At 41.9% G+C, this 17,189-nt stretch overlaps 1 protein-coding gene across 4 annotated transcripts in view; it reads left to right on the forward strand.

Annotated features, from left to right (window-relative positions):
- The window catches only part of LOC137122978 (ephrin type-A receptor 7-like), a 133,938-nt gene extending 117,162 nt beyond the window's left edge, over nucleotides 1-16,776 (forward strand). For 3 of the 4 annotated variants that reach the window (XM_067496276.1, XM_067496284.1, XM_067496301.1), the window contains 10 exons: nucleotides 1,599-1,654; nucleotides 5,401-5,526; nucleotides 6,611-6,796; nucleotides 9,177-9,238; nucleotides 9,689-9,805; nucleotides 10,059-10,145; nucleotides 10,570-10,722; nucleotides 13,048-13,238; nucleotides 13,329-13,493; nucleotides 14,854-16,776. In XM_067496276.1, coding sequence (XP_067352377.1) covers nucleotides 1,599-1,654; nucleotides 5,401-5,526; nucleotides 6,611-6,796; nucleotides 9,177-9,238; nucleotides 9,689-9,805; nucleotides 10,059-10,145; nucleotides 10,570-10,722; nucleotides 13,048-13,238; nucleotides 13,329-13,493; nucleotides 14,854-14,968 — 1,258 coding nt within the window. In that variant the 3' untranslated portion in view covers nucleotides 14,969-16,776. Of the gene's footprint in view, nucleotides 1-1,598; nucleotides 1,655-5,400; nucleotides 5,527-6,610; nucleotides 6,797-9,176; nucleotides 9,239-9,688; nucleotides 9,806-10,058; nucleotides 10,146-10,569; nucleotides 10,723-13,047; nucleotides 13,239-13,328; nucleotides 13,494-14,466; nucleotides 14,529-14,853 lie in introns of all 4 variants that reach the window. The other variant, XM_067496293.1, reaches the window with a different exon arrangement.
- The last annotated feature ends 413 nt before the right edge of the window (nucleotides 16,777-17,189 follow it).

Consider the following 17,189-nt stretch of genomic DNA (forward strand, 5'->3'; position numbering starts at 1 on the left):
GTATACACAGGCATGAAATTATTTGCATGTACACACGTAAATAACCTCATGCATAAATATTCCTGTCTGTGTACACATAAAAACAAACACACACACGCACACCTCAGTGTGGCCGCTGTGTACTCCCCTGTATCTGTGCACCGGTTCTGTATGAAACATGATGTGTTTTAACGTTTACATTGACACACGCCTTCCTGAGCAGACATTAGGTTTCACTTAAATGCACACAGTCATGCACAGGTCTTCATACACTCCCATGCACACAACCTCCCTCTGTCCTACACACAAACTATCCTCGTCAAAGTCATTATTTCTCAAATCTTTGTTTGGCATGATGTGACGCCATCTTTTTCAACAGACTGGCTGCTTCCGGTTTTGTTTGACATTGTGTAAAACCTGTTATCAGCTGCAATATTCTTTATTTGCTGATATGCCACCAACTGATATAAACCCATCAGCCACATTATTAATACTGGTGCTCTAGTGTGGCCACTAGAATGGCCACTCTGAGCAGCCTGCAGCTACACAGCAAGAATGTGATGCACGTTTGCTGAGTTGGTAGAAGTACACAAACTCAGTACTCAAGTTAAAGTGCATGTATGGGTCCGAAAAATTCTCAAGTGATACAAAACCCATAATGATACATAAGCATTTGGTAGTTCCTAATTCCTAATGTTTTTTTTGTTTGTTTTTTTTAACAATCAGGTGGTATTATTGTTGTGGCTGATGGGTGCACATAAAAACCCACACCAGCATAAACCAAACAAACTTCAAAAAACTCTCAAAATATGAACTATTGAAGCCTGCAAAGAGACTGTAGCTGAAAGAAAACCCCACATCATTCATGAATTTGTATATTCATACGCTGTACTTCTGGGTTATATTCGTATAATGGAAGAACCACAGATGCAGATTTTACCATCAAATGCTTTCTTTAATTTCTTGGCTGTACTCCTTTTGTCTTGGTTTTCCATTCCTCACTCTGATCCAAGTAAATACAGTGCCGGCCAGCCAGAAAGTCAGTTCATCACCTTTTAATCTGTCACTTAAAGTGTGTGTGTGTGTGTGTGTGTGTGTGTGTGTGTGTGTAATGTGAGTGTAAAGACCCACGTCTTCCTCTAAGCCACAAAGCCATCAGCAGTCAGATCATAGAGAACTCTCATCTTTACACCCCCTGTGGTGGTAAGCGATAAGAAGTGCAACAGCCTCCTCACACACATGTAGAAAGTAGAGTTACCTGTGTGGCGGCGTGTTCCCGCTCTTTCATGAAAACTCCCATCAGGGTGAAACAACAATAGCGTATCCATTCCAGGCCCATCAGTGTGTGTCTGTGACTCGCGCTGTCAAATCAAGCCGGGTTTCTACTTATTCAGCCTCAGATCTTCCTGTTGCTCATCAGCACCATCACATCAGGGGTCTTTCTGAATGCTTCTCTACATCCCTCACCACTATCAATACTCTGCTTTTTCTCATCTCACAGTTTTTGCAAATTCCATAATCTATTATGTTGCAAGATAAACAGCGTCTGATGCTTGTATTTGTGTCTGCCAACTGGGATAAAAACACTGTCTGATGCCCGTCTTTGTTTCTCTTTGTAGACAATGTGGCTACAGCAAAGCTTCTCAAGAGGGAGACGAGGAACTTTACTTCCAGTGTAAGTGACAGTGGTGATCACTCTATTATCTACGTGTGTGTGTGTGTGTTCAATTTCTGAAGACAGGTGGAAGTATTTTGTCAATAAATGCCGTGCTTTCCAGTTCCACATGCTGGAATACAGGCGAATACACATGTGCACATGCATTTCAAATGACTTTTGAGGCATTAAGTAGCACCGCGGCATTAATTCTTAATTCTGAGTGCATGCTTAGCCAACTCTGAGCGCATTGACACACTCCATTAGGTGGTGTGTGTGTGTGTGTGAGTGTGAGTGAGTGTGTGCGGCTGAGTTTGATGTGGAGAGATTGAAATCAGGATGGGGGGGGGGGGGGATGGAGCTAGAGAAGGAACAGGGGTGTTAAAGCTCCAGAACAAGGCAGGCAGCAGCAGAGATTGCACTCCCTGAACAGGACTTTAATGTTGTTGTTGCATATAATGTGGTACAAGATTGTAAATGCAGCTTTTTTTTTTTAACTCTGCTAACAGAGCTCTCAATAGGCTTTTTGTTTGACAGAGACAGAATGGAAGTAGTTCGACATATCTCTCCCGGTTTGTGTGCCAGTGCTGTCCTAATACAGTGATGCATGTGTGTTTTTAGAGTTTTCTTGCATGCGTACACAGTTTTGTTAATTTTGTAATTTTGTGTGCGCCTGTATGTGTGTACGCTCATTTGCGTTGTTTAATCTCCCAGCAGGCTGAGCCCTCTGGAGAGGTTTGGAGCACTATGCCTGATGAATAATGAGCCGAAGCATTGCGGCTGGGAATTAAATCTGCCCAAACAAAGACATGCCAACAGCCGACAAGCATGCAGTACAGAAACACACACACACACACACACACACACACATATTTTGCCCTGCATTTAAGACACATACCTTTCTCTGTAGAACATGGACATTTACAAAACCAGGCACAAAGATCAACGCACATTCGTGAGTTCACTTCCTGTTCCGTGACTGTGGACTGTGCTGTCATGGTGCTGCAGGTTTTGCCTTGTCTGAACACAGGAAGTGTCTGAGTTACTCTGGGCCATGGAAGCCTGATTTTTATTTTATTTTTTTTCTCCTCCCATCTGTTCGCCTGCCAGAGTCTTAAAACACATTTCACAACCATACATTAACGCTGAGGGACAGGAGACGAGTCTGAACGAGCGAATAAATGAGTGTGTGAGTAATAAAGTAGAGGAAGAAGGAGGGGAAATAAGTGAGCGAAAGGCGGAGTAAGAGCGGAGAAGGATGAAGTGTGAAGAGGTGAGTTGGCAGAGAAGTAGAGACTCATCATAAGTGACACTTCTCAGAACATTAGTTTAATGTATGTGATGACCGTGACCTAGAAATGTGCAGTAGGAAGGAGTGGATTGAATGATTGAGACTCATCTACAGTCTTTATTAATAGACCCGTTTTATGTACATCATCCAGGGCCTGATTGCATGTAAGATAAAGTCTGGGAAGAGAGCGACCGTGTTCGCGGATTGTCCTTTTGTATAGAGAGAAAACACATGGGCCTGAGCTTGCTCACACCGTGGGCAGCTGAGTGTGAACATGGCTTAGTTTCCCCTCAATCACTCATTGCAATGACACAGTTAACCCTGAAACTAATCAGCCACAAAGCCAATGAAGCGAACATCTGTGTGTCTTGTGTGTCTGAATGTTTGTAGCCATTTTCAGCCCATATTGTTCATTTATGCGCGGCCCCTCTTCTGTGTGCTAGTTTGAAGCTATAGCAGCGTGTTTGAAAACCCCATTTGACAGAAAAGAGTCTTCGATCCTCCACTCAGCCTTGACCTTGAATAGAAAAGGTTTCATTTGCTTGATAATTGACTTTTAGCTTTATTTGTCTGTGTGTTTGTGTGTGTGTGTGTGTGTGTGTGTGTGTGTGTGTGTGTGTGTGTGTGTGTGTGTGTGTGTGTGTGTGTGTGTGTGTGTGTGTGTGTGTGTGTGTGTGTGTGTGTGTGTGTGTGTGTGTGTGTGTGTGTGTGTGTGTGTGTGTGTGTGTGTGTGTGTGTGTGTGTGTGTGGGATCAATAATAGACGTTATGAGGCAGCTAGTATCCCTCTGGTCAATCTAGAGCTGTAATAACATTTCAGAGCCTCGGCTCAGCTGCTGGGAAACCTACCGAGCCTTTTCCTGGAAGAGTAGCTTTAACTTGTTGTAACAAGGATCACAGGTCACCTAATGGGGAACTGTACCCATGAGTAATGGTTATTGTGATCTGTTGGTTAGGTTGTTTGCTAGTTGTTAGTGCTCTGTAAATACAACAGGCAGAGGCTCATTGAAAAAACCAGGTCGTGTTTTTTGTTGTGTACAGTCAAACAGCTGGAGTTGATGTCACATGCAGTTCTAAATGTCAGCTGAAATTTCCAATTGTTGTGTCTCATTAGTGTCACAGTGGTGATTTTGTGAAGGTTCTCAAAAGAAATTAGGCAACATAATTGTAACATTAACCTTTTTTTGGTAGGTAATGTATTATAAATTCATTTATTTATTTGGAATTTAGACCCTAGTCTAACATACAGTAATGTGGACATACTGTATTGTGGTTCTGGGATGGTTTTTTTTTTTTTAGTTTTTTTTTTTTAGTTTTGCCAGTTTTCTTAAGCTGTCCTTTTATTTCCAGAGAACTAAGGGTTGGTACCAAACACTCAAACACACCACAAAGCAGCAAACCCAACTACAAATGCAGTGGCACAAGGTTTCTCTGCTTCAGCTTTTTGTTGTCTATTATGTTCTTTCCCAGTTGCTGACTGAAGATTATATTTTGTAAGTGTGTCTGTTATTTTGCATATGTGTGTGTGTGTGTGTTAGCGTGATAACATTTTGAAGCAAGCAGAAAAGACAACAATCCTCGCGAAAGAGCTGTGATCTGAGTAAAGCCTTGTGGAGTAAACCGAGAGTCACATTTGAGAGCTCTGAGCCTTTGATCTTGGCTTTCCTCCTTGCCTTTGGAGTCGCAAGGTCAAGACAAACAAAATGAAGAATTAGACGTGCTGTGAATACATAAACACGACTATTTTGTATCTTTTTGAAGGGTTAAAAACATCCTAAAACATACAGCTCCATCCTGAAATCAGCCATTTGCAAAGTATTTTGAGTGCTGCTTCCTTGTAGCTGTGCGGCATGTGAAACGCACAACTGAAAAGCACTTTGAGGCCTCAAGACTGCCATCTTTACAGCAGCCATCTTCACCTATAGTGGGGGTTTGATAGCAGAAGATGTTTCAGCCATCTCCAAGCATTAAGGGTAAAGCTCAGCTATTGATTTCCCTCTCCGGATCAAAAACCAAGGGGCTTTTTTATTTTTTCTAAGACACAACATTTGGTTCTAATGTTCAACAATCATACAGGGAGAAATTCTTAGTTGAATGAGGCAGGGATAGCAATTTCTCTAATGAGTGTAGCCTCAGTAGTGCACAAAGCAATGCAGACATGAGAAATGTTTTTCTTTGTGTTGAGTCAGGGATACCGCCAGGCCACAGACATGTCTTTATGCTACACAAAACAGTTGGCCAGCTCGCTGTATTTATTTGCCCGTACACTGTTTTATGGCGTCTGAATCTGAGAGTGCTTCCTTTTATCTAATTTGTGTTGTGTGTGGGCCTTTTACTGCTGGGAATCCAGACTTTTATCAGGCCATAGACCATAAATTATAGCCAACCCTACAGAATGTGATAAATAGTTGTCCATCTATAGTTGTTTTCAAAGGCCGTACTATAATATGCCTTTCTGTGTGCCTATATCGTTTCAGTTAAGATCCCAACACGTAGGACCTATATTGACCCAGAGACCTGCGAGGACCTGCTGCAGGCTGTGCACACTTTTGCCAAGGAACTGGACAACTCAAGCATCAAGATAGAGCGAATTGTGCACACAGGTATTGGATTCTATGAAGCGAGGCTGCTGCACTCTTTGAAGTTGCTCTTTTTAAATTTAGTACCTTATTTTCATTGAGAGACAGTGGGGAAAAAAACCCTGGCAGTAAAATGCAGCAAAGTTAAAGTTCGAAGGCCAGATATTCTGACATGCATAGCATTTTTTTTTTTTTGTTGTTGTTACCCGGACCTGGTAAATTCCCATAGTGTGTATTTGCCCAAACTCCACCAGTTCACAGGGCATCTTTCAGTTGAAAGTTTAAACGTAAAACCTCATCATTTAATCAGAAACGTTTCCCTGCAGAGTCACAGAAAACCTTTCACTGTTTTACTTGAGACAAGTAAAATGATCATATGTAACAGTGGACTTTTAAGTCTGAAGCAGAATTTGATCACTTGGCTATTGAAAAATTTAACTGGGAAGAGACGTATGAAACAGTGGAGATTAATTACCTCCCACCCCCCCCCCAAAGAAAACAACAAAAGCAAAACAATTGTTAACCTTGCTACCATCTCTATCAAATATTAACATCACAGTATGAGCAAAGGCAGCAAACGGAGCACAGGGACACAGGGAATGACAATTTTTGAGGCAACTCAAAGGTGTTTTTGCACTTTCCCCACAACTTGCCTCGAGACAAATTAGAGAAAGCACTTCAATCAGTCTGGCAACTTACTGATCTCTGCCAAAATGGGACTGGTTGTTATGTTTGCCTTGTCTCTACTTGATGTTCCACTGTTTCACCTGCACCCTGCCCCATCTGATCCCTCTTTGATCCCTTTGTATTTCGTGTCTCTCTCTCTCTCTCTCTCAATAGTGTCAGTTCATTTGCGTCATCTCTCTTCCTCCCCAGTGTGTTAGTATTTCTCCGTTTGATTCTGCTCCAACCTTTCCCCCTCTCAGCCTGATCTTTCCTTTTTTCGAACACCCCCCACTTCATTTCTTTTCACTGTCTTTTGATGTTTACTCAACGATTACTCTCCATTCTGACCTGCAACACCTTTCCACCCTCGTTTTCAACTTTCTCTTGTACTGTATGTTCATCAATCGATAAGAACCATGACCCCTGTGTGCTTCTCTTACAGGCGACTTTGGAGAGGTGTGCCGTGGGTGCCTGAAGCTGCCCAGCAAGAGAGAGCTGCCAGTGGCCATAAAGACACTGAGGGCTGGCTGCTCTGACAAACAGCGGCGCTCCTTCCTCAGCGAAGCTGGTATCCTGGGGCAGTTTGACCATTCCAACATCATCCGACTAGAGGGCGTCATCACCACCGGTAAGGAGGGGGGAGGGAGGTGAAAAGCTGTTTGCAAGGAAGAGAATAAACGAGGAAAGAATCTGGGCATCAAAGGAGGAATTGGACAGTTTTACCACTGCCAGTATCAAGGAATTAAAGCCGGACCGTTTTAATATTACATGAGCAGGTGGGGTGAATAAATAGACTGAGAGGAGAATGGAGTTGGAGCAAAGGCTGGAGGTGGAGGACTAGGAGGAGCACTGGGGCACTCTGACCACTTCAATATCACACATGTGGAGGGGGTCAATGCTCACAGTGGAGAGGGCAAAACGATAGGAAGGAAAGAGAAGAAACGCTTATAAGTTAGAGAGCATGGTGACGAGATGGATATTGCACGTTAGCAGCGTCTGAGCTACATCAAGGACCATTTCCCACTGACACATAGCAATTGAGGCCCTACAGCGAAAACTGGATCGGGGGGGGGAAGAAATTTTAAGGGAAGAGACAGAGAAAAGGGACATGAGAGACAGAAGATGAAGTAAAGGTTAATGGGAATGGCAGGTGAAGTGAGAAGCTTTAAAGAGTTTGTGAAGTTTTTGTTACTGCCGCAGTGTTGCTCACTGTGTGTGTGTGTGTGTGTGTGTGTGTGTGTGGGCATGGTGCCCAAACACTCTGTGCTCAGTAGGATGGCAGCAGATGTGCAGGCTACAGTAATTGGTGCTAGAGACCCAGCGGGGCCTTGAGATGTACTCCAATCTCTCCCACCATCATGCACATGCATTTAAACGCAAGTCACGTGCATGCGCCCTCACACACTCACAAAGTTGGTGTTTTTCTCTTGCACTATCACTGACACACACACCTGCCCGCTTGCCTCCTCACTTCCCACAAACACACAGACTACAGGTTCACCTGCTTTAAATCACTTACCCCCGCCAGAGTGTCAATCAGCTCTCTTCCGCCCTCACACCTACAAACAGCCCCCACCTCCTTCCTAATCTTCCCATCTTTTCCCCAAAGTTTAAGGCCACATGAAAACGGAGTTGTCCTTTCATTTAAACACCAACTTCAGTGTTTTGTGGAGGCCTGCTACCACAATGCTGTAATTCAAATTTTTAACGACCTGCCATTTGCTCTACCTTCTTAGTGGCGGTTCAAAGATTGCAGGAAATAGGATTATAGGAAATGCAATAAGGTGATTTGTTACCTACCAGGAGTATTGTTAGGAAGTCTTTTCACATTTAACACCTCAGGCTAGAAATACACAGAAAGTGGCAAGGCTGCCAAATGAAGTTTTCTGCTGAGTGTGCTATGGTTCGGTGCTCAATGATAGACGTTGGTGCAGGAGAGTAAAAAGCTCCAAATTGCATTTATTGACAGGGTAACCTGTAAAAAAAAAAAAAAAAAAATGTTGATATTTCAATTTTCATTAGCTGAGATTCAGTCAATTAAAGATGCAGTTTTGCTACACAATACTTGAAACACTGGAGTAAAGTTCAAAGATTTGCTTTTCAATATGTCAATATGTTTCATATGATGACTTATGAGTGCGTGTGTGTGACTGAATTTTTGTGCGATGCAGCAGGCAGCACCTTCCCTCCTCTACTCTCTGTCGCACATTAAATGACGACCCATCCTCTAAAACACAATGTTTCTACCAGGGAGAACTACACGACACAGCTGACATAATTCCTTTCACTGGGTCCTTGCTCGTAGCTAAATGTACCTGTCATTCCAGGCTTTGGCAACCCACCAACACACAGTTAAATTGTTGTTGGTAACCTTTCCAAATAGGTTCGTGAAAGACCAGTATAACTGGCAAGCTGGGAATTGTGGATATTAGCATGCAAACTGTCGGGATTGATAGCCTATCATCTTATCAGTGGAAATGATTTTTTTTTTTTTTTTTTGATATGAAGCTGTTTACATAGCTTTTGAGCTTCATCTCAGTGCGTAAACCTCACATAATTTACTTCCTCTTTCTACTTGTTTCCTTTCCCTTCCAGCTGCTGCAGTCTTGTTTTCCTCCTCTGTGCACTTCACAGCACTGCTGGATCCCTGTCATCTGTGCCTTGGCACAAAAGTGTGTGCGTGTGTGCGTCAGTAGTGCACATGTGCAGTGTGTATGAGCACGCACGCTCGGTTCTGTGCCTGTTTGTGTGTGTGTGCGCGCGCACGTTCGTGGGTCGTTAAACTTGCTGAGACAGCCAGGGCAGCACACAGGTTCTCCCGGCTTCACCACAGTTCACTGGGTGAAGAATGGCTTTGCACAATGCCTGCCGTGCTGCCAAGTGGACTAGACTCACTTTATTCTGTCTGTGTCTGTGTCTCTGTCTCTATTACCTCTTTCATTTTCGTTTTTTTTCCCCCCCCGTGATTCCCACTCGCTCATGCCATCCTCCTCTGTGCCTTTCTGCAGGTAACACCATGATGATCATCGTGGAGAGCATGTCTAACGGAGCCTTAGATTCCTTCCTTAGGGTATGTGAGTTTTTCTGTTTATGCAGACACAGTTCCTCGTTCACAAAGCAGGCGTTTTCGGTGTAATATCCCTAAACTCTCTGGTATTATAGCACAGTCTTCAGGCAGCAACACTTGTAGTTAGTACAGCAATAAGGGAAATGTAACATAATTAACAGCACAAATCGAGTGTTTCTGCTCAGAACTGCTGTAAGCTTCTGTAAGTGTTATTGTGCCCCTCTGCTCTGAACCACTGCAGTGTGCTCTATAATGATATGAATTAATGGCCTGTTTGTTTATACTCTCCAAATAAAACAATTTAGCTCAGGAAACACAACAGGGTTCTGTAACAGATGGCTTTTTTTTTTTTTCTCTCTCTCTCTCTTCTATATGCTCATCTTGCCTTCTCCTCCCTCTGCTCGGATGTTCCACCCACTTTCTTCGTTCGCCTAACGACTCCGATGACCTCAGAAACACGAAGGCCAATTGAGTGTAATGCAGCTGATAGATATGCTGACCGGAGTGGCATCAGGGATGAAGTACCTCACTGAAATGGGCTTTGTCCACAAACGGTTGGCCGCACACAAGGTAGGGGAACAGGTGGGAGGTGATGATGGAGGGGAGAGGGTGTAGGCGGATGCAGGTCGCAGGCTAGTGCAAGTTTTTGACACTCACCCGAAGGTTTTTATTTGAGGAATACATAAAACAATCTCGTCTAATCCTTTTAAGCTTTGTTTTTGTCATGTGGGTTTTTCCTAAAACAGCTAGTTTCTCAAACTTCAAATCCAGTGGTCACATTACAGAATTGTATTTTTTATTTTTTTTTCCTCCCCAATCTCAGGTTCTGGTTAACGCCAACCTTTGCTGCAAGGTGTCTGGCTTCAGACCTCTGCAGGAGGACAAGATAGAGGCCATCTACACCACCTTGGTAGGAGAAATTATGTGGAAAAACATATGCATATGTGATATAGCCAGAACTTTACTGGGTATTAGATTTTTGGATTCTGTATTTCACATTCTGCTTTCAAATTAATAAACCTCAGTTGCACAGAGTTCACATGTGTAGGGGTGATGTCTTTAATGAGACACGGACTACAGTTAACGTCATGTCAGGTTCTGTTAAAATTGTAGAATTAAACTTTTAGAACAAAACAAAATACAAAAATCAGCTTTTTTTTTTTTCGCTGGATATTTTTGGGTTCTACTCAAGGTGAACCCGCTCCTCTAAAGATTCTTTTGATCTGTTAAAATATGTTCAAAGCTTTTCAAAGAGAATATTAAAGCATTACTTCGTGTGAACTCTCCACACCCTTTTACTCAGTGTCTCACGTCTCACCTGATCTCTCCACCAGCATGGAGGGAAGAGCGTGGTACTGTGGACCGCTCCAGAGGCCATCCAATACCATCGCTTCTCATCAGCCTCAGATGTCTGGAGCTTTGGTATCGTCATGTGGGAGGTCATGTCCTATGGAGAGAGGCCATACTGGGATATGGGCAACCAGGATGTAAGTGGAGAAGTAATGTGAACATCCCTTCTATTAATCGTTACTGTCTTCACCAGCTCCATTTTTACCCACAACGATTCCTGTTATCAGTGAACTCTATATCCATGGCTCTTATTGAAGGAAAGCCAAGAAGCCACACTACCTCTAAAGGCTTTTGCAGGGCCTTAGTCCCCGACTTTAAATCTGCATCAGCTCCATGACCAATCCTGTTTTGTTGTTAAGGACACACAAACCCCCTTCTAGTGGCCTCTGCCTATCCCAGAGTTCCATCCCGTGCTCTTAAAAGTGTTGAAAATCCCTCTTGAAAGATTCATTTTCCCAGGAAATGTAAAGGGCTTACCATTTGAGGGTTGGAGAGATTGTCCAGTCGATAGGACCCTGCCGCTTGTCACTTGCAACCTATTATTTCCAAGTCAGTGTGGGTGGGCTTGCTGTTTTTCTGTTGTCCCTCCCACCTCTTTGTCCTTTTTTTAAAAGGTTGTTTTTCTACTTTTTTGAAAGAACTTGTGCTTCGAAAGTGCAGTTAAATAATACATGATGCCTGAAAGAGATGATGGCAGATGATCTTTGGCCATTTTTTTTTTCTTTTTATTCAAGCCAACAACACTTTGGTTATATTTAAAGATCTAATTTTCAGTTATCATCATAATGCATCAGTCATCATGCGAATGCCCTCTCAAATCAGTGTCATCAGAAAATAATACCTGTACTTTATGCAGGCAGGTACATAGTTAAAAAGAAACAGATTATTAGCATGTTCCATTTTTTCCATGTCCAAAATTAATATGCATGAGTTATTCAGCAGCCACAAGAATAGCAAGCTTCTTTTGGGATCTTTTTTTTTTTTCAGTGCCCTTTCACAGGGCAAAAGAAAGTTTCCTCTCAACCTGGTTCATATTATCAAACTTTCCAATTGAGAGGGCAAAGGTGAAATTGTAGAGCGCCAGCGATATTAATCCACTTTAAATTGATACATTAGATCATAACGAAATTGTTGGTCGGCCCGTCCACCTGTGATCCGTCGTGCCCTTTACCCACCGACTCTGATTAAATGGAAAATGTCAAATGCTGAAAAGCGTTTTATGAATGCTCTTTAGTGAGATAGGAGCTTAAGGGGCTGAAAGGATGGTGGAGTGGAGCACTAGGTGGGTATATAGAGTGTTTTAGGAAGTATTGCTGCTGATGTCTTTTTTTTTTTTTGTGATTACGATCCAACTTCATTTCTTCCTTTTACAAGATTTTATTTCTTAGTAATTTAGGAGGAGCTGTAGTACGTGTCAGCACATATACTAAAAGATACTGTTTGTAGGTGCTGGAGTTAATGTTTTTCGAAAAGGGGACAAGAGTAGTTGATAGAACAGTAAGGTGGCACAGGACAGGATCAGTCGGAGACCTTTTGTATTCAGTCACATATCTTTTAGATCAGATCATTTAGGGATATACTGCCATTTACGGTCTGTTTAATTTCTCTTTTTATATATACGGTATTATAGGAAATTTAAACATAATTATACTGGTCTTTGCTGCTACGATCCATATCCATCAAATAGCCTATAAAGGGAAACTGCTAAGTGACATTAAATATCCTGATAAGTTATCTCATTCCACAGTGGTAGAGCATTGGGTCGGGATGCAGAAGGCCCCGGGTTTGAATCCTAGCCCAACGGGTGTGGCCCCGCTGGCCGGTCCCGAGCCCGGATTTAAAAAAAAGAAAGAAAGAAAAGAAAACAAAATTGGAGGGTTGCGGCAGGAAGGGCATCCGGTGTAAAAACTCATGTCAAATGCCGCTGTCATGAATCAGTTTCTTCTCCCTCAGCTAATAGTTGGCTATTTGCAATGTGCTTCTATTTTTTGGTAGTCGCTTTACTGCAGACTTTTATTCAGCTCACATTGTTTAGTTGAGGAATCGCTATATGAAATTGTGTTTGGCAGTTTGTGCTCGCTCATTTGGTGCCTATAAAGGACACTGCATTAAAATAAGCTCAAGTACCCAAAAAAAGCTAAAGCATGCAATGGAACATTAAAGGTAGTGTAATTAGTGACACGAGAAAATGGAAGCTCCAGCACACGTCCAAGTAGGTGTGTAGCTGTGCTGTCCAAAGGCTTCTATTCTTAGAAAGCAAATCAAGTTTAAGTATCTTACTCAACTTTTAAAGTAGGACAAACTTTCTACATTTTTATCCCCTTCCCTCCTGCTGCCCTACGAGTCAAAAACACGCTCTGTGGGGATTTATCCAATTGCAGCATGAGACCCGACAAATCATACTAAATGGCTATTCTTGTATTTCTAACCTGAAATTATTGATTTCCTGTTTCTGTGTTTAGGTGATAAAGGCCATTGAGGATGGATTCAGGCTGCCAGCTCCAGTTAACTGTCCAACACATCTCCATCAGTTGATGCTAGACTGTTGGCAGAAGGAGAGGACAGAGAGGCCCAGCTTTAGCCAGATCCACTCAGCCCTCAGCAAGAGCATTCGTTCCCCTGATGGCATTGGTTCCTCCACACTGGCACGCAGGTACGGTCAGGTGACTGTACCACAGGCCCACAAAATCGATAGCTGTATATATGGTGCACGTTACCTTCCCCCTTTTTCCTTCTCCTCTAGGACCCTGAGTTCATCTATTGCGCTGGCAGAAAGGCCTCTCCCCTCCTTCCCATCCTTTAACTCCGTAGGAGAGTGGTTAGATGCAGTGGACATGGGCCGATACAAGGACAACTTCACTGCTGCAGGATACTGCTACTTGGAGTCTGTGGCACGGATGACTGTACAGTGAGTAGCTTTATACAACATCATCTGTGACCTTACATACTCTGTGGTTTATGATGACAGAGTGGTCCATAAAGTGTAAAGTGTTTTTTTTCCTCTTAACCGCCCCCTTCAAAAGGAAATTAAAACCAATACTCGCACAAAGCACTAGGTGACACACACAAAAGCCAGTTATTACATTTCAAATTAATCTAGTTAATAGTTTCGTTAAGCAAAAAGGGCAATCTCCGGTTCCAGCGTCAGCTAATTTGTAAAATAGGATTAATCAGAAATAATTTCTAATATAAGAGGTAAATATAGACTCATATGGCAGTTTATTAGGTACATCAATATAAAGCGAATGCAGTCTAATGCAACAGTCCTGTCGAACATAAAAAAAATCCTTTCTTCATGACAATTTTTAGCTTTTGTTGAAACAGTTAGTGCAGTTCAACCACAGCACAATTAGTGTTTTTTTGTCTGTTTCTATAATTTATTCTACCCCATTTATATAGATTAGAGTATTAGAGAGAACAGACAAACCTGTACATGTAAGGCAACACAGTTCAAAAGCAGCATTTTTACAAGGGCTGTGCATTGGACCCAGTTCACTCCAACAGTATAAGTAATAGGTGAAGTTTAACAAGGCATCCATCAGGGAAGGTATTAGCAACCAAGATAGATATTTACACATGTAAATGGCGATAATGTAACGGGATCAGCTTCTAAAAGCCTGAACTATGCCTTTGGGTTATTCATTTAATAGAGAAAGAACAATTAAAATAGCAAAAAGTGCATCTTGTAGACACCGCGAGTGGATATTTTCTGAGTGAAGTAAATAATTTTTCCCAAATTTCCTTAAAGGAAAAGGGATAGAACATTTTAGTAAGGAATTACAGTTGTTGGCGTAACAAAATGGCTTTTTTCTGATCACATTTTCCTACTTTCTGTCTGCTTGGGTTTGATTAAGCCAAATCCTCTTGCCTCTCACCAACAGTGATACAATAGGCCAAACTCTGGGGTCCAGTTCCACTGTTAGACACCCCTGGCTGATGGCAGGTACCACACTTGCCCGCTGATTATCGTCATTATTATTATTTTTAGCAAGGAGCTGAAAACATCTTATAATCCAAGACATATTCCTGTCTCTGCAGTGCACAACACTGAACCATTGATAACTGTACTGAATGTTAAACTAAATATTTTGGGCCGACTACTAATAAAGTGAGACGCTACTGTATGTAATTATGAGGCCACACCTCCCTCAATTTTATTTTGCAGTGTTTGAATATCCTGGATGTTAAAGCAGAAATCCTGTGTATAAGCTTATTAAAAAACAATTCGCATGTCCTTTTCTAATCTCGGTGAATGTTTACGTCCACAGAGATGTACTGAGCCTTGGCATCACTTCCCTGGAGCACCAAAAGCTGATCCTGGCTGCTATCCAGACCCTCAGAGCCCAGGTCATCCAAATGCACGGCCGCGGTGTGCAGGTCTAACAGTTGACACACCCACTCTCATGCTGCTGCTGCTCATCCACATGTACAGTATGTGCAGATGGATGATGGGGAGCAGAAGAGGAGAATGAGCTCTTAGCTAATTGTGCTCCTCTATTTGCCCCTCCTTTCCATACTTCCTCAATTCCTTCCATTTTTTTTTTTTTTTTTTTTTAAATACAAATACCCTCAGTTGAGCGATGATTGGGGGTTAGCAGAGGAGTAATGTCATGTGACTTTTTGTGACCAAACTGCACTTTGACCTTCAGTAACTGTGTCAGCTCCATCTCACTGGTTCTGGATCAGCGCTCAAAGACAAATGGAAAATTGTCTCTAGCAGGTCGGGCGCTGTCTAAAAGCTGACATTAGCTGCGGGTGGGACAGAGACGCACTGCGCTGCAAACACACCAATTATGAAAGATTTACCTTTTCGGTGGAGTTTCCCTTCACCAGAACACTGGTCCCCTAAAAACAAGTTCGTCAAAAGGCAGCAACTATTTTACCGACCTTGGATCAAATAAGTTGAACTGGCACGGATGATTTCACAAACTGACTTACGACGAGGACACGAAATCATAATGTTCGTCAGAGCCGATCCGAGTAGAAGGACCTGGCTGTAATGTAACAGAGCAGGAGCTTAAGAAGACTGTGCTGTCCCAAGTCAGGGGTCCAGTCATTTTGAAGTTGGAAAAGTGACAACAGTGAATTCTTAAAAAAAAAAAACCTAAACGAATGGGGCTAAGTGCTGTATACAGTACAAAGTGTGCTGACTGGGTGAAAGGAGCTGCAGTAAGTTAGTGGGTGATGATATACTGTACTTTCAGGAATATCTGCCCACGTTTTTCCTTTGGGGCTAGTGATGGTAAAATAAATGTTGCAGGATACAATTGTGAAGCAAAGGGTTGAACATGTCTGATTGTTTATTACTTTGTCGTTTTTTTTCTTCCAATTTTTGTCCTCCAGTTGTTCAGAGTATATCTAATATTCCCTTTAGCCTGCTGTACGTCATCTTCGTAACATCATCCTCCTCTCCAAAGGCTTTCACAGTACTACTGTTTAAGCGGTAGATTGCCTAACTCAGATGTTTATCCACGTTTATTTTCGCTCGACCAGAGAGAGAAACCTCTTCAGAATTTAAGTTAGGAAGGTTTATTTAACTTTAATGGTATTTAAAAGAAATATTAAGTAAAGTCTCGTTGATTTTTTTTTTTTATGACAAGAAGATGGAGGATTTGTTTGCACACAGTATCTATGTATTCATTAACACTGGATTTACTAAAGTTATTTTGGGGTCCTGTCATTTGATTTGCTGTGTACGCTGCAGTATTAAAGAATGTCAAGTTACTTCCTGTTGGATTGTCACGTTTAATTTTATGTTGCTGTTAATATCATGCTCTGTCATGCTATGTGGTTGCACTTTTTCCGGTACTCTCTGTACAGTTATTGGCCCCTTGCCCCCTCTGTTATTTCAATAAAGGAGACATAAAGGAAGCGGTTTCTCGGGGCATTATCTGATTCTCACAGCAGAGGGTACATATACATTTTGACTGGATTATTGTAAATGGTTTGTATTTGGTACAAAGCTTTTGTTCTTCATCCTAGTACTTTCCCCTCTGTAACAGTTCTTAGATGTTACAGATGTTATCACGTACATTACCATGCTGTATCTGTGGGGGGAGGGGAACAAAAAAAAAAAAACACTGATGGTCCCCTTCACACTAAAGTCTACAGAACTACCCATGCAGTGATGTTAAAAACCAAACTGGATTTCATCACCACAACGAGTGAAACTCATCGGTTTTCCTCTGAAACCCCCCCCCCCAACACACACACACATACATTACTGTGATTATATGCTTAAATGTTGAATACTGTAAATATGTATTTGAAAATGCTAAATCTATTTTTATAATTTGTTTGAAGAACAACGTGTTGAATATATCTGCTCACTGTGTAAGGGTTTTATTTGTTTTTATTTTAATTTAGGCCCATAGCCAAGAAACTCTGGTGTTTGGAATATGAAACAAAAAAAATAATTAGTTTTTGTTAGTTTTTGATGATTTTTACCTGTTAGAACAAAATCTGATGGCTGTTGCAATATTAAAACGTGTTATTAAAAAATTCCAATTCAAGCAAATGTTTTTATGCTCGTTCATTTTAAAATGTTATATAAACTAATAGACGTAGGGTGTTGTTGTTTTTTTTAAACCAAAATCTATTGATC

Source organism: Channa argus, chromosome 1, assembly GCF_033026475.1.
Source record: "Channa argus isolate prfri chromosome 1, Channa argus male v1.0, whole genome shotgun sequence".
Classification (NCBI taxonomy): domain Eukaryota; kingdom Metazoa; phylum Chordata; class Actinopteri; order Anabantiformes; family Channidae; genus Channa; species Channa argus.